The following is a 26,746-nucleotide window of genomic DNA, read 5'->3' on the forward strand; positions in this document are numbered from 1 at the left end:
CTAGCAAAATCCCACGGGAATGTAAGTGCGTGCTACTATTTCACCATGCCTCTTGCTGATAGTGGACAAATCTTGTTTTTAATTTATTGTATTATTATAAATTAACTTAATATATCATGTGGAACATTGTGTAATGGTTGCAGCTCCTTAACAAACATTATATAAACTTGGCGACAAACATAGTGACGGTGAGTTTAATGCAAGTTCTTCCCTTTCGTTCTATGCCTTTGGATTGAGAACATTTAATATATATTTCTGTTTTGACGTTCATTATTGTACATTGTGTTTCTTATATGAAGAAATGGTTTTGTTTTAAATTTAACAATATACATCATCGTCCCTGTCTGTCGTTTAGGCCCTATTTCATCGTATTATACCCGGACAGACAATATTTTATTATTAAATCGTATTATGAGCTCAACTATTTAAACGCGGTAATTCAATCACGCCTCAAAATACGCGTAGCGCAAAACGTAATCAATCAAAACTTGTCGACAATGACTTGCAGTTTACGACAACTTGAACTAAAACAAGCATTCGTCGAATGTTTTGAGAATTGCTATCTTGATTTCTGTGAAACCGAGCTGTATGAAAGACTGTATATACAATATACAGTCAGTATAGATTTGAACATTATTACTCGTAAACATTAATTTACAGGTGCAATATTTACTATCAAGGTTTTAATTTAATGTTTTACCTATATGTTTAGAGACTCGACATGTAAGTTTTGGAAGCGAGATTTAGAATCTTTATAATCTTCCATACATCAAAAAGTACAGGAATCACGTGTTCGTTTCTCTCTCAAAAGCCTGAAATAAAGCTTGACCATGCGAAGTGTAACATCTTATCTATTTTAGTTGGTTAATAAGAGCCCTGTATAATTTGTCAATAGGTCTTTATATCTATAGTATAGTATAGACCCAATGCTACATTAACATGGATTATCATAGGCTATTTTAATTGTAAGAAAAAAATAAGTAATCCTACTAAAACTACAATAAAGTTATCCAAGGTGTAAAAAAAAGTCTATAAATATTTTTTATCGCATGCGCTGCGAAAACTATTGACGATAGAACAAAAAACATGCCCCACAATATTAAAGAACCATAATATAGTGTTCACCCGTTCGAAGCCGGAACGAGCTGCTAGTAATATATAAAACACCTATATGTCTCAAGTCAGCTTAAACAACTAAAATGAACAATTAAAAGAAATACATAAGTGATAACGTAAAAATAAAAGTATCTACTAGATCTAGACAAATACTAATTTTGCGATTTGGACTTGTTCCAAAAGACAGAACTAACATACTGGAGATGCTTAGGTGATTTTCAGATGTTCCAAATACAAGACATTCTCATGAAAAATAGGAAAACTGTGACTCATATCTTTTATGCTTTCAAACTTAAACAAAATTGTATAAATAAAGATACGACGGATTCTGCTTAGTCCAATTTAGAAATTGATTAATATCGAGTGTTTTGGTGAATATTGTTAGTCTAGGCTCTAGAAGCTACAACGTGCGACATTCATCCCTGAAGTCTCAGAAAAATGTCGCACAAAATATATAGTCTTGATTTGCGGCATCGACGATTTCGGTCTATGTATTCAGCAACACTTGTACGGTAAAGGAAAACATTGAGAGAAAGCTGAAAAGAGGAAACTGCCTTAGACCCAAAAAACGTCGGCGTGTGGCTTAGATTTAAATGAAGACGAAACGGATACAGAAATCTAGGGCCCAGACCAGTTAAGATTAGATTAAAGTTATAACTTACGTGAAATTGTAGTCAAACTTAGCAAATGGATTGCTCTTATCTAAGCTCGTTTCAAGATTTTAAGTTTTCAGAGCCGGAAATTGTCTAATTCATACCTGTAAATAGGACAATTGTTTTTACAGCCCACAAGAAAATCCGCTCAATTCCTTAAGTTCGAGACAAGTTTGCCTACGAGCTATTAATTTGCTAAGTTCGAAATAGCTGTGCCAAATAGCAAATAAAGTGCCAAATAGCTATGCAACACATAAATTATTCGAAAGATAAAAGTTCCAAATAAGATACTTCGAATTTCATGACGTATAGCGCTATCTGACAGTCGTGAAACGCAAAAATACTATTTATCCTACCAATAAGTAACAAATAGCTTATTTGGAACTTATCCGGACATTGTGAAACAGGCCCTTAGTGTTTCGTTTGTGCCATCGAGGCTAGTTTCTATAATTTCAACCCCCTCAAATTGCGTCCTCCAGGGCATACCGGATTCAACAAATATTATTTATAGGATAGTAACCCTTTGATATCTACAAATATCACATAATTTTAACATAGTATTTACCAAGGTTTTGACTACTAATTGATTGACTTGAATTTATTATTCCATTTGTATGCATAATAAAAACATGGCGGTTTTTACAAGGTCTATTATTACGTTATAAAGTAAATTATATATCTGACGTAATGGATAAAAACTGAAGTGGCTCCATACATTAACCATAAGCCATTAAGGAAAATTGATTCTAAATCAAACAAAAATTTAGAAAATATCGCGTAAAGCGAATCGTTAATCTTTTTTATTTATTTAATTATACGTTTTTGTTTATTTCTTTTTATTATTTCAGATAAGGGTTGGCTTTTACAAGATTTAGTTATGCGCATCTTACACTTATCATTTTTAAAGTTTTTTTTCTTTACTAAGGTTGCCTTGCCTAGCTAGTTAGCGATAAGGTCACCCATTGCATTCCCTTAATTTTTTATGTATAATGTTATTAGCTTTCTATAAATGTAACATATGTAACGAAGTGTAACTAAATAAGTTTATTCACATCAGTTTGGGAAGTGGGAATCGCAAAAACTATTAAGAATTTAAGAGTAATCTGTAGTTTTGTATAATTAAAAATAAAATTGATTTATTCTCGAATATTCCTAAACGTAGTTATCAAGTTCATTCAGTGACTCAGGTTTTTAATAAACCATTTATTACGCCTGTTCACCATGGCAACAACTAGACGCTCAATTGATCGCAATGGAACCAATAGAGATACCATCAGCAAATGCGACATCTTTAAAAATGATTAAAGTTATAAACGAGACTGCTTAATACAAGCAAATTGACATAAACATAGTAAATCCTAAGCAAAAGCTCCATTAATGTATTACAGTCACTACCATTAAACAAATCTTTCCTCTTTATAATATTATCGTAGAATTGAGTATTTTGTACCAAATATATATAAACTTGTGTCGGCACCAACTTAAGTATATTCATATGAAAACATTGTACTGTAGTCAGAGACCACAGCATTGTTGGGAATATAAAATTCAGATAGGCAATTATTAAATTGACTCATGGGTCAGTCTGTGCAATAGACTACCCATTTAATCAGGATATTTTCGCTATGGACGACGCACAGTCAGTTTCCTTCTATCCCTTATCCCGTCATGAGCGGTTGCTTCGCTTCTGTCAATTTGCGAGTTGCCCAAACCGGTACATAGGTTATAGTGTGTAGTCTTCCATGCCTTTTTTGCGGTGAGGGTCGAACTCTCATCACGATTTTAGCGACGCTTTTAGTGATAGCAATAGATTAAGCATTACTATCAAACTATTATACATTTACCGTAAAATCGACAATGTACGAATAACATATGAACGATATGTTTTCATTGATAAGATGAAATATTTTCGAAAATCTACGTGATCCATCAATTCCGTAATCGATTAGCATTTTACGTCCCTAAATTTACCAAAACCTTATTAGCTGAGATTGATTAAAAGAGAATAATTTTCAAAAAAAATCAAAATTTCTCTTAATTTCTCTCACAATCCGAAAAACCTTAACAAAACTGAAACTTATTCCATATATATTTTTTTAACTTAAACATGATCATTTAACATGCAGACTTATTATTTCTCAATAGAACTATAGGAAAATCCGTTTAATTATAAGATTTATTCCAATTTCAGGCATAAAATCTAAATAAAACATTAGAAAAGTTTAACTAAAGTACCTCGTCTCTTTCTCTCAAAACGTTAAAAACGCTACAATATAAAGAGACAATATTATAATATATTCAGTCAGAACCGCCCCATTTAGCCGATTTATTAAGAATATGCTAAACATGTATGAGAGGACACAAGCCGAACCCGTCATCTAAATGATATTATAAACAACCTTAAAATACACTAGGTACTGGGAGAGAATTGTATAAACATATCAACAAATCTTTAATCACGGCGTCCTAGTCAAGGGGAAACGTGCCTAGAATAATTCATTTATTCTTATCTCAGTCTGTTAAATAATTTAAATTACTTTAACCAAGTATTGTGTAGCAATGCTACGTGCAAAACCACAAATCTACAGTATATATAGTGCGAACATTCCCATGAATCACAAGAAATTACGTCTTAGGAGGAAAATAACGCGTTTAGCGGGTAGGGCTATACATTTACATCTCCAAAGACCGCACGGCACGGCGCGCTAAAACAGACTAAAATTTTATTGCTCTACAATTTGCAAAAGACAATTTCTTACTTTAAAACAATTGCCCAGATTAGGGTATATAGATAAATTCGTTTAACAAAACAGGTAGGATTATGCAGTAGCAAGTATGATTTAATGTCACTTAACAGTTGTTCAGTTTCCGTAAATCAAATAAAGGACCAACATTTAGGGCATTTTGATGGTTATTATTTGTTATTTATTACTAAGCACATTAAATCCGAGCTGTGTTCGACTCTTAAAGTATGTGCAATTCGTTTCGAATATAATTTTACTTTGTATGTAATATTTAATTGTATTGAACGTTGGCATGTCATTCAAATAAAATTAATTAATACATGTGAATAATATATATATATATTCAATTACATTTGGATAAAGTCAGGCGGACTTTCCGGATGATAAAAAACATCAATAAATCAAAAATCATTTGCTCAATCAATAAACTATCATATAGGTAACATAATGTACACTTATGAACATCAAAAAAAAAGAAATATGCATTAATTGATTCTATTTTCACATTTACTGCCAGTTCTCAAATCAAGGGCGTAGAAGTCGTAGAACGGAAGAGAAGAACTGGCAATAAACTTTCCGCCACTCTTTTTAATCGCCAAGTTTTTTTTACACAATGTTTGTAAGGAGCTGCAACCATTACACCATGTTCCACAAGACATCGACCGCCAAATTTCAGTTCGAGTGCGTTGAGATCTCGAAGAACCTCTTCAACGAGTGCGACATATAAAACATTATAAAAGATACTCAAATACCTAACCTGTAGTAAGAATGTAATAATCGCTTATGTCTAAAGTGATTGAATGCTTAGCTTGGCTCAACTTTGAGACAAACCATGACTGACGTGAACGAAAAGATTGTTTGAAACCTACTTACTATAACAACTAACTACATACATTTCAATCGATAATTTTATCAGTTCAAATATTGCACAATTAATTTACGACTTAGATAAGGGACGGGCCTTTCATTTATCTATGGTAACGTCGTCATCAGCGCATATAAACAAGCCATATATATAACAGAATCTTCATTAACTGCATATATAGAAATTTTCCAACACATTGTGATAGGATAATACATTTTTGTAATCCATCCTTTTAGATATATCTAAAATCTTAAATTACCTGTATCTAAAATTAGTGTGAAAATAATTTCAAATTTTTGTTTTCTATATTTGTAAAAGCAATATACTTGGCGAGTGGCGATTAATTTGCTCGGCCAAGCTATTCAGGTATATGATACAGTCACAACACGGACATAGAGTTTCTATACATTTATTAGTGTATATAAAAATCGTATTTCCGTTTATTTATAACTCAATACGCCCACAGAAGGCCGCCGTTTTTTACTAGTCTATTGCAAGAGGTTTTGCTTTATATTCATATTAAAATTGGGACCAATTCAGATTTTTTTATCAATTATCGATTATTTGTATCCAAATATTAATGTGTACAGAAGCATGGAGAAATACAAATGTTTTATGACCATTGTTTACTTGCGTACGATGAAATGTAAATAAATAATCCTGGCAAAACATGCTAAAACAATGACAACGTTTGTAACATTACTGTTACGAAAGGAAATTGGACGCTATCCAGAATTACAAAGCATCGTAATTAATTTTACGAAGAATTGAGTATTCATTTGAGTTCCCGACAGTTTTATATGATAGACAATTAGTTTTCTGCTGTCCGTATCAGTAAGCTTATCTTTTTTGATAACCGAGATACCAGGAGCTTCCTGGTATAGACTATTGGAAGTAACACTGCTTGTTAATTGGTTGGTCTGTAAGCACAGCAGGATTTTGGAAAATAACATATGCTGCGATAAAAACATCGTAAGTCTTCAATTAAAAATTTACGTAACTTTGAAAAATCAGAAGGCTCATTACCCACTTGACACCTACAGCATTGAAGCGTATTATTAGGAAACTATTGATAATATATAATATATATATTTTTTATACAACAGGGGGCAAACGGGCAGGAGGCTCACCTGATGTTAAATGATATGGACATTCTCAATGCCAAAGGGCTCGCGACTGCGTTGCCGGCCATTTAAGAACCGGTACGCTATTTTCTTGAAGGACCATAAGTCGAATTGGTTCGGAAATACTTCAGTGGGCAGCTGGTTCCACAAAGTGGTGGTGCGCGGCAAAAACTGCCCTGAGAAACGCGCTGTTGTGGAACGGTGGACGGTTTAACGAACTACCCGGATCTTCTTTAATTAAAAGCTTAGAGGATAATTTTCAGTCTTAACTTAGCGATAGGTATCAACTCCTGTCCGTCAGTAACGTTTTGATTATACGAAACGTCGAAATATCATAAATCGCCATCAGACCCGATCTGCAGCCCTAGAATATTTTTTATATCCCAGGTGAAAATCCATTTTGCCGATCCCGCGCCTTGGACAAGACCCACTCTTCCCTCTTCATGTCCTATAACCCCTAGGTGGGGCAGAGGGCGTCCACAGCGAGTCTCCATCGCCAAATCGACAAGACCCACACCAGAGTATATATACACGACAGAAATTTATCAGCACCTAAATTTCAAACCTCAAAGCATCAGTCTTAAATGGGTTTTAGCTGGGTTTAATTCTTAACGCCCTGCCAACATTAGTTAAGTACTCCGAACATTTAAAACGGCTAGACATAGTATTTTTAGCTGGCAATTAATAGAATATGTAGGCCACGAGTGATTGATCTGTGTGTGACACTGTGTAAATATTATTTTTGTATATTGGGAGGATATTTTGGATATTAGAAGCATAGATAATGCACAAAACATGTCAATATGATTATTTATAAATATCCCGCGAACTTCGTTTCTCTTACATGTGTTTCTAATTTTAATCAAACTTTCGATTTCAGACCCAGATTACTAGTTACGATACTATTGATTTGTTGATTGACATACTCCTAGTTCGTTTTCTTGTTTATTAGTTAACCAGGTTTGACACGCGCAGAAATCATCATCAGGATCTCTTTAAAAAACTTTTGGTTAAGATGTATCTTTTACAATATAGTACATACCAACATGACACATCTTGCTATGCTACCCCAGAGTTCGGTTTTCCGGAATGAAAACTTTTTAGGTTGTTCTGTGAATGCTTCTCTATATCGACCTCAGAGTTCATGTCATAAGCTTTTAATTAACTAATAAAAAATAGGGGTTAATTGTAGAAGGGTGAAAATTTCGAGTTGTATGTATTTTTGTATGCCGTATCATAAAAAATAAAAACGAAAAAAAAGTCTATAAAATAAATTATACCCCTTATCGCTGAGGGGCCCGAAAGATAGATAGTACCCGATTCTCAGACCTACTGAATATACATAATAAATTTCATAAGAATCGGTCGAGCCGTTTTGGAGTATGGGAACTAATTGTGACACAAGAATTTTATACATAATATATTATAGAGGTAATACTATAGTTATCTGAATTACGTTGGCGTTACAATCATATCTTTAAAGTCTCTTTATTAATAGACTTGGTCAAATAAATACTCTAAAAATTATCCAATTTTTTATATTATTTACGCAAAGGGCGGAACAGAATAACGCGGAAGTATGTAAATTTGTTTGCGAACTGATACCTTAAAAACTTATCAAGGTTGAGCGATAATATTTAACAAAAAATAATTGATTACAAAGAAGTGAGATGACAGAGTCCAATTGTTTTGTTTGACCTTATTATTATTTGTGTAACAATCATAGTCGATACTTAGTAGTTCGTATTATCTAATAAGGCAAGATTATTTGACTTTGAATTCTTTTAAGGGGAGTGTGATTAAATTTTGAAAGGCAAGCTGCTTTTATAGCGTGGGCGAGTATCTAGATTAGAAGTTTGACACCAATTCTAAATTACCTATTATTATGACATTTGCATCCCTTTTTATATATGGCGGATTGTGTGGTTTTTATAATAAAGGTATCTAATTGTATATCTAATTGTAAAAAAACAAGTTGTATCACAACACGAGGGTGCCTAAGATTTTTGTATCTGTTTCAGAATCATTTTTTGAAAGAGGCAAGTAGGCGATAATCCTACTGTAAGGGATACACCGACATTTTGGTCTAAGGCATGCCGGTTTAGATTTTGACATAAAACACCTGATAACAATTTCGACAACCTCTTAGAAGAAATAACAAGAACAATTTTTTTTAATGAGATGAAAAGCCACTTACGCAGTCCCGCATCAAGAATGTCGAACTTGACTCGGGACGGGACTACACTCAAATCCCTCTGCTATTCAGAGGGGTAGCGAGACCCCACCCACTAAAAACATCTCAGCCCATCACATACCCTTAAGATGGGCTCTCGGGGTTCCCTAGGCATTCTACCCAAGGAACAACAACAAAATAACCCAACCCATTTACCCAGCCTATTTTACCACAGTTAATTAAATAGTAATATTTATTACGATTGTAATAAATATTTGGATACAGGCAAATTTTTTAACAATGATAAACTGTCAATGATATACATAATATGCCTATAAACATAATAAAACTAATTAATTTATTAAAGCTATCCATATTTGTTATGATCATTGAGAAAGTAATGCTACCTAATCAGATTTTCTGATGACATTTCAAAGAACTATACACTATGGTCTATTATAGAAACTGGTTTTTATATTTCTCCTAAACTATGGCGACGTAACAAAATCTGAATTACAAAATTGTACATTACAACCGTTATTCGACCGGAATTAGAATTTCAGCTCGAATACGATGCGTTTGATATCGATTCAATTAAGAGATTGAATTATATGCTTTGAATTACGCAATAGTATTAATTAACAAAATAAATGATTAAGTATAGTTCTTGACATTTTCCACCTTACCATGTTATATGATGAAATATTTTAAGAATCGGGAAAACTTTGACTTTATTCAGCAGTAGTGACAATTTAGATTTTCTTTAAAATTTTAAGTTGTCTTTTGTTTAATGTTTAATTTTAGTGTTCTTTTTTTACAGTGTACATATGTTTTCTGCTTCACATATTTATATGTTTTTAATGTAATCTGTTTTGGCTTTGTATATTTCCTAACTGTTTTCTTCTATGGTTGGCTAAGTTTTATTTTGTCTTTCCTGAGCTAATCGCTAATTCCCCATTTTATTTATTTATTTACGAAAACAATCCTAGTCCTAACAGGTCACCTTAAATCAACAAGAATGCCTAATCAATAAAACACACGAAAAAAAAAACAAACGAAAGAAATTAAATAGGAAAAAGCAAACTACTATAACCACTAACAAATAGTATAACTTACGTCCTTTTACTCAACGGACAAAAAAAGGGCCCGGTAACCATTATAATTCGGTAATAGACCGATATATCATATATGTTCTTGTCACAAGCTTAGTCCTAGCTATGGGCACATGAAGAAACGGCGAACGATATCGTTTTCCGACGTACCCATCAGGCACATTGAAGTTAAGGTAGAACTGTCCATGCCACGTATTTTTTTATTAAATACAATCACAAGCGCGAATTCCGGGCGTACTCTAAGCCCTTCATAGCCCACAGAACCAAGAAAAATCTATATCTTTCGACTATTTAGTATCGTTGCTATATCATAGAGACTTGTCGGTTTAACTTACTGAACACGCAAATTTAATAAAAAACTTGTAGTGGTGTTGAAGTGCTTGTTAAAAAATATAATACGCGGCTAAAACCTACCGCATTACGTCTACAATTTATAAATAGCTGTACTACTAAGAAACTATGAATTTGGCAAGTCATTGCATTTTTTACCATTTCTTCTCGTCAATATCTACTATGACTTCTAAATTTTATGAGGTTTTAAAATCTAAGGTCAATACTACCGAGGCGCCGTTTGTTACTGATCACCATACGAACAGTTTAATTATTATTATTATCAATTAAAGATAATTAATTCATACGCTAACATCATGATTATGTAGCTTTTAAAAGCACGCAAACATATTCTTACGATACTTATAAAAAATTAAATCCAAAGATATCCAACAATTTGCTATCCACATTTATTATAAAAAATAGAAAATAAATAGAAAACTTATACAGATCTGATCCCGATCAGACTCATTCAGGCATCATTCAGGCTTCTGAATCACCGTGATAAGTCGCCTCGTGTCTTTCGGTGTCAAACCAAGAGTTATCATTGCAACCATGCGTGGTATGATAAGATATGGGTGTGGTTTCAGTCTACGTAATTCCTATAATTATCAAAACAAGACTTATATTATTTGTAAGGGATTCTTAGACAAACATTATCCTTTTTAACATAGTGAATAGCAACTTCTATATTTCTTTCGCGAGTACGCTGTCGACTTTTTGAGCGTAAGGCATACATTATTATCACAATGTATTCCTTCACCATACGAGTGTTAAAAGCGCGTATATAAATTCAAGTGTTCGTGCATAGCCGGTTTGATTCTCGGGGATAAAAACGCACGTTTAACTTAACACAAGCCATTATTCCATAATATTAAACATAATTTTCACCCGTGCAATACCGTGACTGGACGCTAGTTTTAATATATGTACTCTTTTTATTGTAGGTTAAAATATCGCATAAGGGGCCGCGGATGCGATGCCCATCCTAAAATCAACAATAATTACTTGAAATTTCTGTTCAATATAAAAATCAAATATATTTCTTGATAAATGATTTCATATGTACCTAAATGGCAAAAATTTGTTTTTATATGTTCCCTTTTATTTTTTAAACACAAAACTGAAATAACAAAATTTAATACAGCTATCGATGTAGTACTGTAACAAGCCGGGCAAACAATAGTACATATTATTTTACCACGGCCAGAGCAATGGATTTTTATATCCATATGCGCAAATACTACTCGCGCAGTGAATGCACACATCGTAAGGAAAAATGCATGTATTACATCCAAAAATAGACGACAATTGTCACTTAATTGTCTATGAAAAAAATTATCAAAGAAACAGATGTAAGAGCAAGTCTAGCCACTGCATTGATTGTATACCAATAATCCACATAGTAACAAGGCTGGGACACAGATAACGGTAAATGACCGCTAAGTGGTATACAAAAAAATACACATCTTTATAATTATCGGTCACTTCCTATTCTAAATTTAAAAATCAATGTAGAGACTAGTCGAATCCCTAGAATATATAGGTTTACACGTTGTAATTCATTCTAGAAACCACGATGCATTAATTAAAGTTTTGAAATTTTATAGAATGAATTTATTTCCTGTTGTTGAAACGCGAAAGTGGACATTCAAATATTTTTCAATAGAGATTGAGAGAACCTTGAAGACCGCAATTTTTTTAAAGTCACATAGTAATAATTAATAGAGAAAATGCATTGTGAAATTAAAATGGTAGCATTGTGAAAATGCTACCATTTTAATTCAATAATGTCTTATTGGTTTTAAAACACTATTGATTAGTTATTTAAATCAGCTTTGAATGAATATAAAACATTTAGAATTAACATACGATATGTTAGCATGCACTCAATAAATGACTAGCCCCAGGCTTAATTTAAATTACTATGGATACCAGAAATCCGTAATTATTAAACATTGACAGTCATTAGTCACCATAAACATACCTGTCACTAGCACTATATGTTTATACGAAGCACGAATATAAAGAGAGCACGTGCGCTCACGACCACGGGCGCGATCAGACTGAAATGTTTATAATTCATGAATTACTTATGACAGATATTTGAATTAAGAACTCGCGTGTTCCGTATAGATGTTATACCTACATTTACCGGAATAATGCAATGCAATGCACTTGTAGGGTATACAAGTCATTATGAGTCTAATATATGAAATATTTAGTAATCTTGCTTATGCGATGACGAATCTAACAATAATATCGGTTAGTTCAAAGAAAAACTTCTATGAATAGTAAATTTACAGCAAATATAATTTTTTTTTCACTGAGAAAATATAGGACCAGACTTTAGCATGTGCCTTGTAGTATGTACTTATGAAACGCGCGTAGCCCGGTTGGGTTAATAGTTGGGACACAAAACGACTTTTAAAGGATTTAAAAGCTTTTCAATGCGAATCCTTACTAAAATAACCAATGCTTTTAATTATTATATTGTAATTGTAAAATAAATATCTACCATTAGAGAACACAAAAGATCAATAACTAGATAGCGCTTTCAACAAATCAGAGGTAAGATATCAAAGGAATTAATTTATTATTATTAATTGATAATTGATTAAATGATAAATGTGTTACTCCGCCTCTATTAATCTAAGCGTGATGTATTTATATATACTATTGAAAATAATCTTAAAACCGGTTTTAGTATAAGTGAAGCATGGCCAAGGTGTCGGCAGAAGATGTGGGTACACGTGAAAATTATGACTTGTATAGAACAAGTTCACAACTTCATCGTGGTAGTACAGTAAATAAAACATAGTAACAAATGAGATATCAATCAATAAGTTTTTTTAACAAACATATGGGGGTGCAGCCCCCACCCGAACCCCGCCCCTGGCGACGCCCTTGCACAGCGGTATTTCTATATATTAAAAACGATTCTATAATCGAAATACAATCGATGTATGCCGGCGTCCTTCAAATACCGCCGAGTCATATAATTATTGATTTAAGACGCATAAAAAGTGAAGTACTACCAATTTTTTATTCCGACACAGACTTCATTTAATTTTGATGAACGATCACTTTTTATTCTGTAGATAGCGTCATCAGATTTGCGTGTTGTTTGTGACTTGACTTGCTTGGAGAGTCTGTCCAAATTACATTTCAGGCAAAGTCTTTATGCTACACATGTTATCGTTATGCCGCATTTACATTCAGCCGTGGTGAGCAGGGAAGTGGGCAGGACGAAGTACCGCGGTTACACACTAGTCCTGCCCACTTCCCTGCTCACCACGGCTGAATGTAAATGCGGTGTAACATGCTATATCTCAGAAAAGCTCAATAACCTCCTACTTTAAACACACAGTTCTAACAAAAATCTCCAAATTAACACGAATAACTTAAGAATTTCACTAAAATGAGAAAATATACTGTACTGTAGTTTTCTTGAAAATTTTACATTAAAATTTCACTGACCACTGACCACTCTTTATAGGAACATATCTCTTCGTGAAGACACAAAAAAAAACCGGAGATATATCAAAACCGGAACACAGGTGCATTAATTCCTCACGCTTCGATACCAGTTTATGATGACAGGAATTTTGGGGTTTTCATTCAAATTTTATAACTTTTATTAACTTGACAATTCAAGTGACTTTTATGGTTATATTTCACTACGAAATCACGTTATACATATTTGTATTGAATGTAAAACAATAATACAGTAATTAAAAATGTTCCGCGAAGTTTATTGCGAATGCCGTATATTATAATTTTATTCTTGACAAGTAATGCATAATTGTACATAATCATAGATCTATATCATCTTAGATATGACAATAATATTATAAATATCTATATAGGAATGTCGTTATCATCGAGGTAGACAGATCATCAATATTAGCGCAAGTAATATTACGTCTTACAGTAAACTTATTAGTTAATACGTTACAATTTTGAATAATGCTACTGGATTATTTATTTATTAACACTTCGTTACCATAATATACATAATTAAACATTTAAAAAATAAGTATTTTACATAAGTAATTAGACAACGGGCGGCCTTATCGCTAACAAGCGATTTCTTCCAGGCAACCCTAATATGGAACAATAAAAAAATTAAACATACAGAGGGTAAATTACAAATAGTGATTGTGTCTCCTTATCACGTTTTTAAGACATTTAGATTAAGACGTTAGCTTTAAGATTTCAAACAATTGGGCGTTTGTCTGCTTAATGGAAGGTAAGATACGGGTGAAGGTTGTACCTGCCTTAAACATGGTCACAACAGCGCCACGTTGTAATAAGACGAAAAAAACTGACAGTAAGTCTTAGTATTGCCATCAAGAAAGGGTATTTGGACATCAACCGGCTGAGCTCCAGAGTTTGACTTTAATGCTCAATGGTCATAGAGCTATTTTACTTTCAACACAAAATTAATTACTTCACTCGTGTACTGACAAAAAAAAGATTTATATAATTTTCAGGGTTTTCCTCATTTTCACGTGGCACGTGTCATGTTTGACCTTTGGCTTTTGTAGGAATAAAACCGCCTACACGAGGAAACACGCACAAGGGATGGTTGAAACTCAAATTGCTATAAATATTTTATTCCGGACTTCATATAATAATTTCTTATACAAGTACTATATATTATGTTGTACATACTTTTAAAGTGTGACGCTATCTATAACCATTGGTGTCATTTGCTTTTTCTAATAGATCAGTAAGTGATCAGTATCCTCGCAATATTTTTCTTCACCGAAAGAGACAGTGTTAAATACACACTTAGAAAGGGTCCGTCGGTGCACAGCCGGGGTTCGAATATACGGCCGCCTTCTCAAACCACTAGATTAGCACTAAATGAAATATTATACATAGACATCATATTACCTTCCAATATTCATTTAACGATTTAATTCCTTTGAGCGATCTTCAGACGCATACTTTTTTTCATATTGACTCATACAATAATATTGTACTTGTATAAATGTTGTAGTAGTTATAACAGTTTGCCTTGTTTGTAATGTTTTTCATGTTCGCTAGTCTAGATGCAACCAGTGTACTTATCGCTTGTTATAAATAAAATATATTCACTGAATTTTTATTAAAGTAAAACAAAGGTCATCACTAATATTGACATCATCCGTCCTACAAGTTATTACCTACATAATAACACGTATCAAAAATTGTGATAGTATTTTTGCAAATCAGAATTCGAAATAGTTTGACCTTGAAAACATTCCATATATACATAATAGTAACAACTATTGCAAAATATTGTGCAATGTGCTGATAAGCCCTATTATTGGAGGTGGCAGACCGATGGTAATTTTCACATAAGACACCCGACTACGTTCTACCGTCTACAGGTCAATTGTATGTATGGGATTTGAACGCATGGAAGTCAAGCTTCGCGCTGTGTTTCTAAAACCATCCTATCTAACGATTCCACCCTTTAGATGCCCTTCGAGGCGAAACGAAAACTTTGCCAACTTTTTTATTGTTCGTTTATTGAAGGTAATTTAAGGGGTTATAGCAAAACACAATTAGGTGCAAGACTTTATTGCTCAAAAAAAATTGTCACTTGCATGAAAACCACACTAGTTTAACCTGACTTTATAGTCGTTCTTACAATCACAATAAAAAGATAGATAGTAAATGCAATAAACTTAAAAACAAAAGTAACCAAAGAAATATGTAAAAATAATAAGAAATTAATTAAAAAGTAATTTTGTCTAACATGTTTGAAAAGTTATTCAACACAATGTCATATTATTTAACACAATACGTTTAATAATTAGTCTAGCTAATAATGGTATAGAAAGATAGATTTTCGAATCGGAAATCAGATAACTTAGAAAATAATCCTGATCACTTAATAAAAAAATTTGTTTGGTTTATAACGACCTGGATTACCAAGATTTGTTTGTAGTCTTTAACACGAACCCCTGATTAGATATTATTAATATATACAAATTTGTTTACATATGTCAGTAAATTTAAAGCTGCCTCATTGCTTAAAGTGAAGTCTTCGGACAGTGCGTCCTACCAGTGATGAGTTACGACTGACATCTCACTACAACCCTGGTACACAAGCTCCGCGTCGCTCAACGAGCTAGAGAAAGGGTTATGCTTGGTGTTTCTCGATGGAAATGACGAGATCCGAAGAGTAACTAACGTAACTGACAAAAAGGCGCTTATAATTCTAAATAGCAATGAGGGAGACACATTGCCCGAAGAATAAATGACAGATAGGGTGAAAAAGTCCTGGAACTGAGGCCGAGGACTAGTCGGCGAAGCGTTGGACGGCGTTCCACTAGGTGGATATATTACCTGGTGAAGGCGGATGGAAGGCGGTCGTATTGTAAATTAGGGAAGACACTTATGTTCAGTAGTGCACGTCTACAGGCTACAACGACGACTTTACAGAAAGCTAAAATTTCATGTCAACAATTGAAAATTTATCAATCGAGATCATTACAAACGGCATTATTTATCCCACCAGGACAATTAAATACCATTTTGTTTCTGCTTCAATCCCATCTGGAAGCCTTGAATCTATTTTTTATCTCGGACGACCTAGAAGGGCCCGAACCTTGAAGGACTTGGAATTCTCCCAACATAGTTAAAATGTATATGCAATAACATTTGCGCCTTAATATTTATAATCATATATATAAATCATAATTATGTAAGCTGTCTAGTTTATTATTATCAATCTTATGAAATAAATTTCAATAAGTTTTATTACAAAAGGATCTGCTTTAGGGCAGTAATGGCGGTAAATCGCGTACACCTTTCTGACACTGTATTATAAAAAAAAGACTTGATAAAGTAATCTTTAATCCACTAGATTTAAGTCTATACAAGGTTTCCTAGAAATTACCTATAAAATCTTTTAAATTTAGTCCATCTGTAATAGCATATATGATGGTTTCAGTCACATCTAATTGCACTTAATAAAAGCAATCAATCTTAATACTTTATTTACAGACATGAGTCATGTATTATTTTTAAATGTTACAATTTTCTAAATGTATTTTTACACCAACATCGGTTCTTGGTACTTAAAACATGCGTATATAAGTTTTAACAAATTCTTATTATATTTCTTTAAAATAACAAGAAAACTTTCCAATTTGACTTGAAATAATGCTATCTCTGATTAAAAAAGTTTGGCAATTTCAAGCTTATTCTTTCCCCCTGTCTTGTGTACCTAAAATTTAAAATTGCATTAAATGAAATATTATGTCATACCTAAATAAACGCAGACTTTAAGATGTTAAATTAGAATATAATAGCCTAGAGACATAGTTAGAATGGTTTGATTATACTATGGTATGGTATGGTTGATGGAGTCATTTTCCGCACTTAGACTCATATTTGGTCTGTTTTCCATTAAGTCCTGGCTAATTTAGCCAGCCTAGCCCCTTTCAGAAACACAGAAGCCTCCTGAGGACTTCACATTTGGTTATACTATTAAAGTATTATATAGTAACCATGCTATTGTATACCGCTACCAAGAATTGGTTCTATTAATACATACAAGGAAGTCCCGTATGTTTAGTAAATATGTATTTCTGTTTATGTGGCATAATATGCCATGACACTTGTTACAAGGTATTTATTTTTATGTGAAAAAGCAAATTTAAGTCCCCTAGTAGGCAATTAGATATACATGATCAAAACCAATACATATACAGCTTCATAGAACAGAGAGATATTATCTTATTATTATTGAGGATTTAAACAGCCTTATGTTATGATTATGAATGATGGGGTATAAGTTTAGACATATGAAAATTATTTTTAAATCTGGAAGATAGAAGTGACATAATTCTTTTATTAGCTTTTATCAGATACTTTAACACACATAGTTAATGAAAATGTAAACTGTTAATGATCCACTGTAAATAACTTTTCTATCAATATAACATTTCATAATAAAAAATATTTAATATTCCCAAGTCAAAACAATTATATTTGTTTAAACCATTGTTTAAAGATATTGTATGTGATGTTTTCAAAATACATCATATAATAATTATATGATGTATCTGTAACATATTGGATAATTATAGAATACATAGTTCAAAGATTATTTATTAAGTTCATTATACAACAGTCAATGTAAAATACCAGAGACCATGGAAATACACATTATATTGTGTTAAAGTTACAAATATATTAGGAGGAAGATCTTCAAAACCAACAATTACAAATTAATGTAATTTATCATATTCATATGATATCTCAATATGAACGACACATTTCATTCGTATTTAAGAATAGTAGTTCAGTTTATTTACCTTAAACCCCTAAAATACAATTAAAATGCCACTAAAATATTTACGTGTACTCCATAAAAGTGTCTGTGTATGAGATATTAGACTGTTTATTAACGAAAAAGATAAATTGAATATTTTACAGCATAGCGTATACATTGAAAGTTATTTTTACTGCAACATCGAAATATACTCATGATACTAAGTGATCAAAACCGCATGTTGCATATACTTATAGATAATGCAAGACATCATCAGTAAATGAATTGATACTATTTGAAAATTTAGTTGTAAGAGAGTATGTAGATTCTTAATAGTACGAAATTATTCGACGAGAAGCAATTTTTACATTGGACGAAGTGATCGGCACAACCGGCATTCGACCTTTCAGAATAGGTATCGCTCGATAACTAGGTCGTACATTCTTACATAAAAACGATCTAGATGACTTATAAAGACTACACAGAAATAAAATCGATGAAACTAATCCTCATATCCATTTAATACTGAGTGACATCATTTAAGTTTCTATTGGCTTTACAAGTCGTTATTGATTTCATAGAAACTCTATAATATTTATACCGCATTTAGATTTAAAAAAAATCAATGCTTAATGTTTGCATATTTAGGTAAAAACATTTGTAATTTAGGTGAAAAATGTATTTATTATACTTACAGAATCGAAGGCTTGTTACCTGAACAGGCGGATCTTGTTGAGTTGTCTTGTTAATTGTTGTTGTTAATAATTTCACAACTTGAATAAAATGAAATAATAAAATGTCAACGTGAGCTTTATAGTTTTTAATTTCTCTTAGAAGTTATTCGAAATATATTTAATTAAATTCCCGCAAGCGTTTATTAGAAATTAAATATCGTGGTACACCGCCGCTTAAATTTCCTACACTAAAAATGTCAAAATCTACTCTTCAAAACTCAATGGAATTATTGAGTGTTGACAGTTGTATACAATTAAACTTAATTTAACTGTCAACGTTATTTTCGTTTATTGTGTAATGAAGAATCAACTATTATATATTTTTAATATTTATATATTATATATTTTTAACGATATTAACATTTTTAGAAACCTGTAAGTACTCTAAACAACCTGTCATCGGTGCCTTAGTATCTCTACTTGGTTATATGTATCTATATCATATAAATAAATAAATCATGTAACCTGTGGTGACGTATTATATTCTGCTGTATGCAATAGGCCAAAATGCTATGCCTAAAGGTCTAGATACCAGGCCACTGCAAAAAAAATTGTCTACATATTAAGTTGAATCTATCAATCAACAAAGTTGAAATTATATTACTTAATTAATATTTTGATAAATTGCAACTTTCGGTACTCTGTATTGCATATACGAATTAATAATTAACTCAACAAATAACCTTACCGGAATTGAACATAAACAAACATTTCCTACAATGTCAAGTGCCAAATCTGTGCGTTTAACCCGCGAAATGAAAAGTTTTTGGAATAAACCCCCATGGGGAATTACATGTCGTCCAGAGAAAGAAGATGTTCTCGATGTCTTGATGATAAATATGTGTGGGCCTAGAGGCTCTCCTTATGAATCTGGACAGTTTAAATTAGTGATAAATGTTCCAGACCGATATCCTTTTGAACCACCTCAAGTAAAGTTTGTGACACCAGTTTATCATCCAAATATTGATGCAGGTAAATAATGTTTAACACTCCTTTAAAAGTTATATACTTTTGTGCTGCATATTATTGTAATAATTATTCAGATTTTTAGTATAAAATAATAAAAACATACTTTTATTTTATTTAAAATATAATTCTATGAAATATATCACAAATTAGAAATGTTAAAATTTCAGTTGGAAGGATATGTATGAACATGCTAAAAATGCCGCCTAAAGGATCTTGGTTACCTACAATTACCATAGAAACACTATTAATATCAATCCAAACACTACTTGCTAACCCAAATCCTGATGACCCGCTGGTAACAGAAATAGCTATGGAGTATAAATATAATATTGATTTATTTTATGAAAATGCTAAAAAACATACTAAAGCATATGCTGTGTAAATATCTTTTGATATCAGGTTCATAGTGTAACTTATCTAGTTAATTAAAGATACAATTAAATATGTAATAATTACTTTACAATATTATCTTACTCAGTTCATGTGGTTCACAGACAACATAAGTGGACAGTACACTCGTTGAAAAACTATTGTGAGCCTAAATATAATTAAACTTGTACTTTGCCTGATGAAATGTCCATAATTAAGATTTTTATTTGGTAATCTGATTAAAATGTAAAGACTGAAGTTTAGTGTTACAAATCTAGTCTTTTAGGGACAATTGTAATTTATAATTACAAAACCCTCAGTTTTCTTTGTATAAAAAAAACATTAACGGTGCTGGTATTGGATTTTTATCTCTCTTAAATGTTATTTGGTTTAAGCTAAATAAAACTATTTTTGGTAAAACTTTTTACTTAATCCCTCAAAATAGTTAGAAATGTTGAATGTTTTAAGAATATAAAGTAACAGTAATGGTAACAATTATTATTATTATACTTGTTAGTAACCTTTCTAGACTAGAAGGCTTACACTTACATACTAAGGGGGAGACTCAGTGCAAACTATAACTTCTTTATTTCAAAATCCAACACATTCTTAAAATTTGGGAGATAGACTTGAGAAAAGTCTAGCTCTTTAAATCTTTTGGTCTCACAATACTAATCTATACAGGCATAATATATTTGACACAACTAATAACTTGCAAGTTTCAGATTATTTAAGTTGAGTGAAAATTCTTTTGCAAAAAATTAGGTACCTAAGGGTATTTTAAATTTCATTCTAAGGTTGAATTTAGTTAAAGAAATTTAACTGACAAAATGTGTTTACTTAAAGTCACATAATTAAAATCTGTGAACAGAATCCTGGCAAGTTTAAAAAAAATGATGAATTTACTGAGCCACAGCCAAATAAAAAAAAGTAGTAATAATTATTTTTCTACAGATACTACTCATTTCATCTAGACATGCAACGAATATTCGGTTATGATTTGGCATTCGCCCTATTCGGCTGCTTTTATTATATTCGGCCAAATACTGTATTATATTTGTTCATAGAGAAATAATTGGTAAAATGAAAAATTCAAATCCATTGATTAAGTATGTATGTATTCATATTTTCATTTCTATTATTATCAATTAAGTAGTCATACGTACATAACACAGGAACATAATCATCTTCTGAATTGGAAAAATGGAGGATTATATTCGAGCCTAATATTTGGCTATTTGGTCTGGGGCCTCGCGGAATATTCGGTATTTGGTATACGGCAGAATATACTATTTGTTGCAAGTCTACAAATTACATTCTAACCCCAGACATATAGGTACAAGCAGCAAGCTTAGTTTACTATTTAACATAGTTAATAATTTAAACACAGTTAACAGTACATTCAACCAGTGTCAGTACTACTATCATCTCCAGAGCTTGCACTTTCTGTTTCAGAGGAACTACTGCTTTTCTTTTTTACATTGACAGTTTTATCTACATTTTCCCTTTTGTCTGTAGGTTTTAAAGTTTCTGTTGAAACTGTGGCCACCATTTTAGATAATATTTTTGATTCTGAAGGTTTAATTTCTTCTTCTTCATCAAGAGGCTTTATATTACCAACGGCTGATGCAACAGCTACTTTGTAGGCTTCAGGATACTGAGTGCTGAAACAGAGAGGGTATGGTGAATTCATTTGTTGAAATAATTTGAAGTTGTTGGTTACATATTTTGGATTAGTCTTGCATTCTAGACTAAGAACAATAAAACACATCATAAATAATTTTATCCTTTAAAATACAAAGTTAATGTATGCAAATAATACTGAATGCTAGTTGAGAAGCATGCGATACTATTTGCATAGTGTGAGAACACTAATGGGCCACTCTAAAATCTCTAACTAGTCCTACTCAATGAGTGTCATTGAAATATTTCAATTACATCTTATTAAATTGAATCTACTAAATTACTAAGATTATAAGCTGAAGCAATTAATTTTTATCATGACTAACTCCGTTACCAAGAAATTTTTTTTACCTTAATTTGGTTTTAAAAGCCCTTATCTTTTTAAATATATAATTTAAATCCTTTTTCATATCCAACAGTAGTTGTGTATGCTTCTTAAACTCTACAGATGCAGCACGAAGGCGACTTGCTGAGAGTTGGTTGCAATTTGTTAACATTTCTGTTGTTTTTTCAAATCTCTGTAACCTAAAATTGTTTGTTTTACAAAATTTCTACAGCTGCAGTAGCAGTGCACTAAATACATGGTTGATTTGAATTTATGCACTCAATTCAACCCTGCATGACCTTTTAAACTATTACATGAACATCCATAGATTAGAGTACATGGTTTGAACTATCCAGTTATATACCAGTGGAAATAAGTTATATACCCTAACTTACATAGTTTTCTGTGCTCGTATTATCATTTCGACATCAGATTGATCAACCATACCCGCTAATCCCTGAACAAATACTTCTGGTGCTGAATAGTTTTGAAAACATTCGATAGAGAAGTCACTTTCAGGAGTGTCGTTGGCCATTTTTCACTATAATTTTAAACAAGCTTTTGAATATTCAAAAGTCAAATTACACTATACGAAAACTATACAAATATAAACAAATTTCGTATTTTTTTAAACTATGGCCTAGACAGAAGTTTTTTGAAAGAGCTGGTTGATGACACTTGACACATGACTCCCGAGAATAATTGACTTCTTAATTCATAATTGATTCTGTCATCTATCACTGTCAAATGTTGCTTGTATGGAATTGGTAACGCGGTGATGTTTATTTTCAAAAGACAGAAACACGTTTGTCGAAAGGTAGAGTATGAGAAGAGAACTATTGATTTAATTTCCGACTAGATATACTCTATTCAAGATGTTTGCGTTTCTTATTTGAAACGAAATTGGATGGGGCTTATGTGGACCTGACGGCTGATCATATCTTGATGGACTGTCTAGACTTCAAGTGCTTTTGCTGTAGTTGGAGTGTTGTAAATAAAAAAACATTTTATACATTCTAACATTTTTTGCAAGATATTCATAAAAGCTTACATATTATTATTATTTAATATGCCTATTACTTTAGACTTAAGATTCAAGTATTCGTACAACGAGAATACCTACGAGCAAATGTTATTAGCGGATGTAATGGACTATCAAAATTATGTAGATTGATGACTTAATGACCATTGAAAATGGGAATCGGTTGTTCAGAAGACCCCTGCTGATAAAGGTAGTTTTCCAATTACAGCACTAGAGCGCGTTGTGCGGAATAATGCTCAACGTTGAATGTTCCAACTACCAGCAACGCTTCGCACAATTGAGCACTCTCAAAAATAATGATCTCGCGTGATACTCGCAATCAATACCAACTCAGTGACAGAATATTATTTATTGTTGAATAATTTGTAAGGCTTTCGTTTCGTCGTAGATTTCAGAAATAATCAAAGATATTTCAAACAGCTAAAAATATAAATATAATTATAATGGCTCAAATAACTCATCTGTTTCATTAACATATATATTTCCAATAAATATATCACTTGATAATAAACTAATTGATTTATTTAAACTCGGAGCACTCGATAAATCATCGTCATCATATCAGCTTCAGCAAAATTCGGCATTGTGCGCTACTGAGTCGCATTATGCTCTGTAATTGGAAAACTACCTAAAGAACTGATACTTGTTTACAATATTCACAGTAGCACAGTATTTTAAATATTATTTCATGTTACCTACTTGCTTATTTTTTTTTAATGTAAAAATACGTCTAACTTAACAAGCCAAGACCTTTGCTAAAAGTTTTTAATTATTAAAATTTAACTACAATTTTTTTTATTCCAAACCATGCTTTTGATATTTTCTCATTTTATAAAACGCTAAATAAACCCATTTCGGTACAACAATTTCGTATGTTTTTCTATTTTTATGAGGATAAATCTTCATATTACTATTATCACCTAGTAACATGTCAAGTATGACCCGTTTTAATTCGGAATCTTTCATTTTTTTTTGTTTATACATTTCTTTTAACCTTTTGAACTCCCACCTTGGTTTGAGAGTTAGATAAGGCAACGGTTTTTTAGGTGGAATATTTTTTACGTATTTAAATATCCTCGCTACTACCTCATCTTTAAACTCATTGTAATATTTCGTTATTTCTTTTGGCGAAAACGGTATTCGCGACCGTTTAAGTTTCAAAAGTTCATTACTACCAACATTAGCGAAATCTAAAATTTCATAAATTATAGATTCTAAAAGATTTTTAGAACGTTTTGTCTTAAATCTTTGAGATTGAAGTAATCCTTTTGCTTTCGTAGGGTTCATCACCACAACAAGAACTTCTTTACTTCTTATGTTATTATTTATATATTTTTCTTCTTTGGTTTTCACTTCTCCATATTTAGGACTGGATTTCTGTAGATCTTTTAAAATTTGCTTATTTACATCATCTATAACGTTATCAATACCTTTATTATTACCACAGTTCTCTGAACTACGACATCCACATTTACCAAATCGTTTGCACATTTCATCATCTCCTCTACTCTCCATTTCATCGTCATATGCATTATTATTTATAACTGTAAGATATTCCAATACATTATCGAATTTATCATAACTTCCGTGTTGAGGATTCTGTATTTGTCGGCCAATATTCTCTTTCTCGGACGATAGTTCGTTTATAATTTTCCCGATTCTAGGTTTAAAGTTAATTAAAGAAGAGCTTTTACTTGAAGGAAGATTTAATAAATAATAAACGAAAAGTATGATTCTTTTCATTTTTTACATAAAAAGCAAAATTGATTGGAAAAATATTATAACTGACACATGAACTTTCAATTATTTTTTTATTACTCTAATTGTAATTAGTTTTGCAATTATGTCAGAGCAAATAAAAGAACGCACACAAATAACGAACGGCAACTCTATGCAATATTCTTAGCATAATTTTTATCTCAAGGAGTAAAAAATCTTATATTTAAAACAGAAACTTTGATAAAATGTTGGGCTTTAGGACTGATAACAACTTTAAATAATTTATAGTTAATAGTATTATTAAAAAAAAATAGTTTTTATTTGTAAAGTAAACCGTAATAGGGTAACAAACTCGGGTAAGATATCTTAGCGGACGTGTTATTATAAAAATAAGAAATAAGTTTCTATAAATATAGATTTTTAATAGATATTTTATTATTTACAAGACTACTGTTTATTCTTTAATTTGAATGCTAATTTAACTGGGCTAGGCCTTGTATATCTAACACAAATGGAACTCCATATTGCCTTATGTTGGAACCTGAACTTCTCCTCCAAACGAATTTTTTTAATTTCTTAGGTCCTTGTTTGTTCATCAACCGTATTTTTTGTTGTGATGTTAACGGTATGATTCTTTTCATCACTGAGCGCTTTCTAGACCGTAGTCGCTTTCCCTTTTTCTTCTTTACCATCTCCAAATACATCCAATCTGGCATAAAAACGTCATAGGAAACTTCAGCATCTTTGTTTGGGACTATTTTTATTTTTAGAATATCATCTAATAAAACTTGGAAAATTTGCTTTTTTAAAGATTTATCTGACATTTTGAAATGTCTATATCTATCTCGAATAGCTTGAATTCCTTTTCTTACCTTCCTAGGTAAGTATCTTACTATCGAAAAACCCGTTCTATATTTTATAAAACCCATGAGTGTTTCTCTAACACTATCCATGGCTGATCTGTAGTATTCATATATGTCTTCTGGCGTAAGAGCATCTCGTGTTGATAGTTTATGGTTTTCTTCATTCTCAGATTTAGATATTTCATTAAGTTCGGAAAGAACAGCTTGTAGAAGATTTTTATCACCAGCATCGCTTTCTACACTATCCATGTTAAAATCTTCTGTGAACGAATCACTCACCTTTTTCTGATCTTTCTGATGTTTGTACACTTTCTTGCAACCGTGACTACAGCGCAGTAAATCATTAGCTTCATTACTGTGGTCACGTATATCTATCTGCCTATCAATGCTACGGATAACGTCTTGTACATCGTTTGCCACGTCAAAAACATCTTGTACATCACATTGAAAGCTGGATCGTCCGCACGAGCAGCCAGTTTTCTTACATATTCGATCAATAATTGGGTCATTTGCATCACGTAAATAATTGCTTTGTGTTAAAAAATTTCGTGATACTGGAACTTCAATCTTCCTTCTTTCTATAATAGGTTTATTTAAATCATTTATTACTTCAGAAATCTCAAATATTAATTTAGATTTCATGTTTT

General features: G+C 31.9%; 3 protein-coding genes across 6 annotated transcripts in view; 1 reads left to right on the forward strand and 2 right to left on the reverse strand.

The window, feature by feature from the left end:
* The window catches only part of LOC110996355 (oxidative stress-induced growth inhibitor 1), a 31,047-nt gene extending 11,727 nt beyond the window's left edge, over positions 1 to 19,320 (reverse strand). The window contains exon 1 of one of the 4 annotated variants that reach the window (XM_022263984.2): positions 19,110 to 19,320. The gene's annotated coding sequence lies outside the window, so the exon portion shown is untranslated. Of the gene's footprint in view, positions 1 to 1,778; positions 1,852 to 12,104; positions 12,200 to 19,090 lie in introns of those variants that run through there. The other 3 variants (XM_022263983.2, XM_022263982.2, XM_045628343.1) reach the window with 3 other exon arrangements.
* A 326-nt stretch (positions 19,321 to 19,646) lies between these two features.
* Positions 19,647 to 20,641, forward strand: LOC110996385 (ubiquitin-conjugating enzyme E2 T-like). Its single transcript, XM_022264025.2, has 2 exons — positions 19,647 to 20,101; positions 20,266 to 20,641. Exons 1-2 carry the CDS (start codon positions 19,849 to 19,851, stop codon positions 20,478 to 20,480), a joined length of 468 nt encoding a protein of 155 aa, XP_022119717.1. The 5' UTR covers positions 19,647 to 19,848; the 3' UTR covers positions 20,481 to 20,641.
* Positions 20,637 to 23,161, reverse strand: LOC110996384 (kxDL motif-containing protein CG10681). The gene is made up of 3 exons (XM_022264024.2): positions 22,871 to 23,161; positions 22,502 to 22,675; positions 20,637 to 22,131 (listed from the first exon to the last, which is right to left on the reverse strand). Exons 1-3 carry the CDS (start codon positions 23,008 to 23,010, stop codon positions 21,870 to 21,872), a joined length of 576 nt encoding a protein of 191 aa, XP_022119716.2. The 5' UTR covers positions 23,011 to 23,161; the 3' UTR covers positions 20,637 to 21,869.
* Positions 23,162 to 26,746: the final 3,585 nt, after the last annotated feature.

The sequence above is a fragment of the Pieris rapae genome, chromosome 5 (assembly GCF_905147795.1).
Source record: "Pieris rapae chromosome 5, ilPieRapa1.1, whole genome shotgun sequence".
Taxonomy (NCBI): Eukaryota; Metazoa; Arthropoda; class Insecta; order Lepidoptera; family Pieridae; genus Pieris; species Pieris rapae.

Excerpts from the sequence above, each read along its gene's own strand:
- LOC110996385 (XM_022264025.2), top strand. The coding sequence starts at position 19,849 with ATGTCAAGTGCCAAATCTGTGCGTTTAACCCGCGAAATGAAAAGTTTT. Across the intron at positions 20,102-20,265 it reads TCATCCAAATATTGATGCAG|TTGGAAGGATATGTATGAAC; the intron begins GTAAATAATGTT and ends TTAAAATTTCAG.
- LOC110996384 (XM_022264024.2), bottom strand. The coding sequence starts at position 23,010 with ATGGCCAACGACACTCCTGAAAGTGACTTCTCTATCGAATGTTTTCAA. Across the intron at positions 22,676-22,870 it reads ATACGAGCACAGAAAACTAT|GTTACAGAGATTTGAAAAAA; the intron begins GTAAGTTAGGGT and ends AAACAATTTTAG. Across the intron at positions 22,132-22,501 it reads GCTTTTAAAACCAAATTAAG|CACTCAGTATCCTGAAGCCT; the intron begins GTAAAAAAAATT and ends TCTCTGTTTCAG.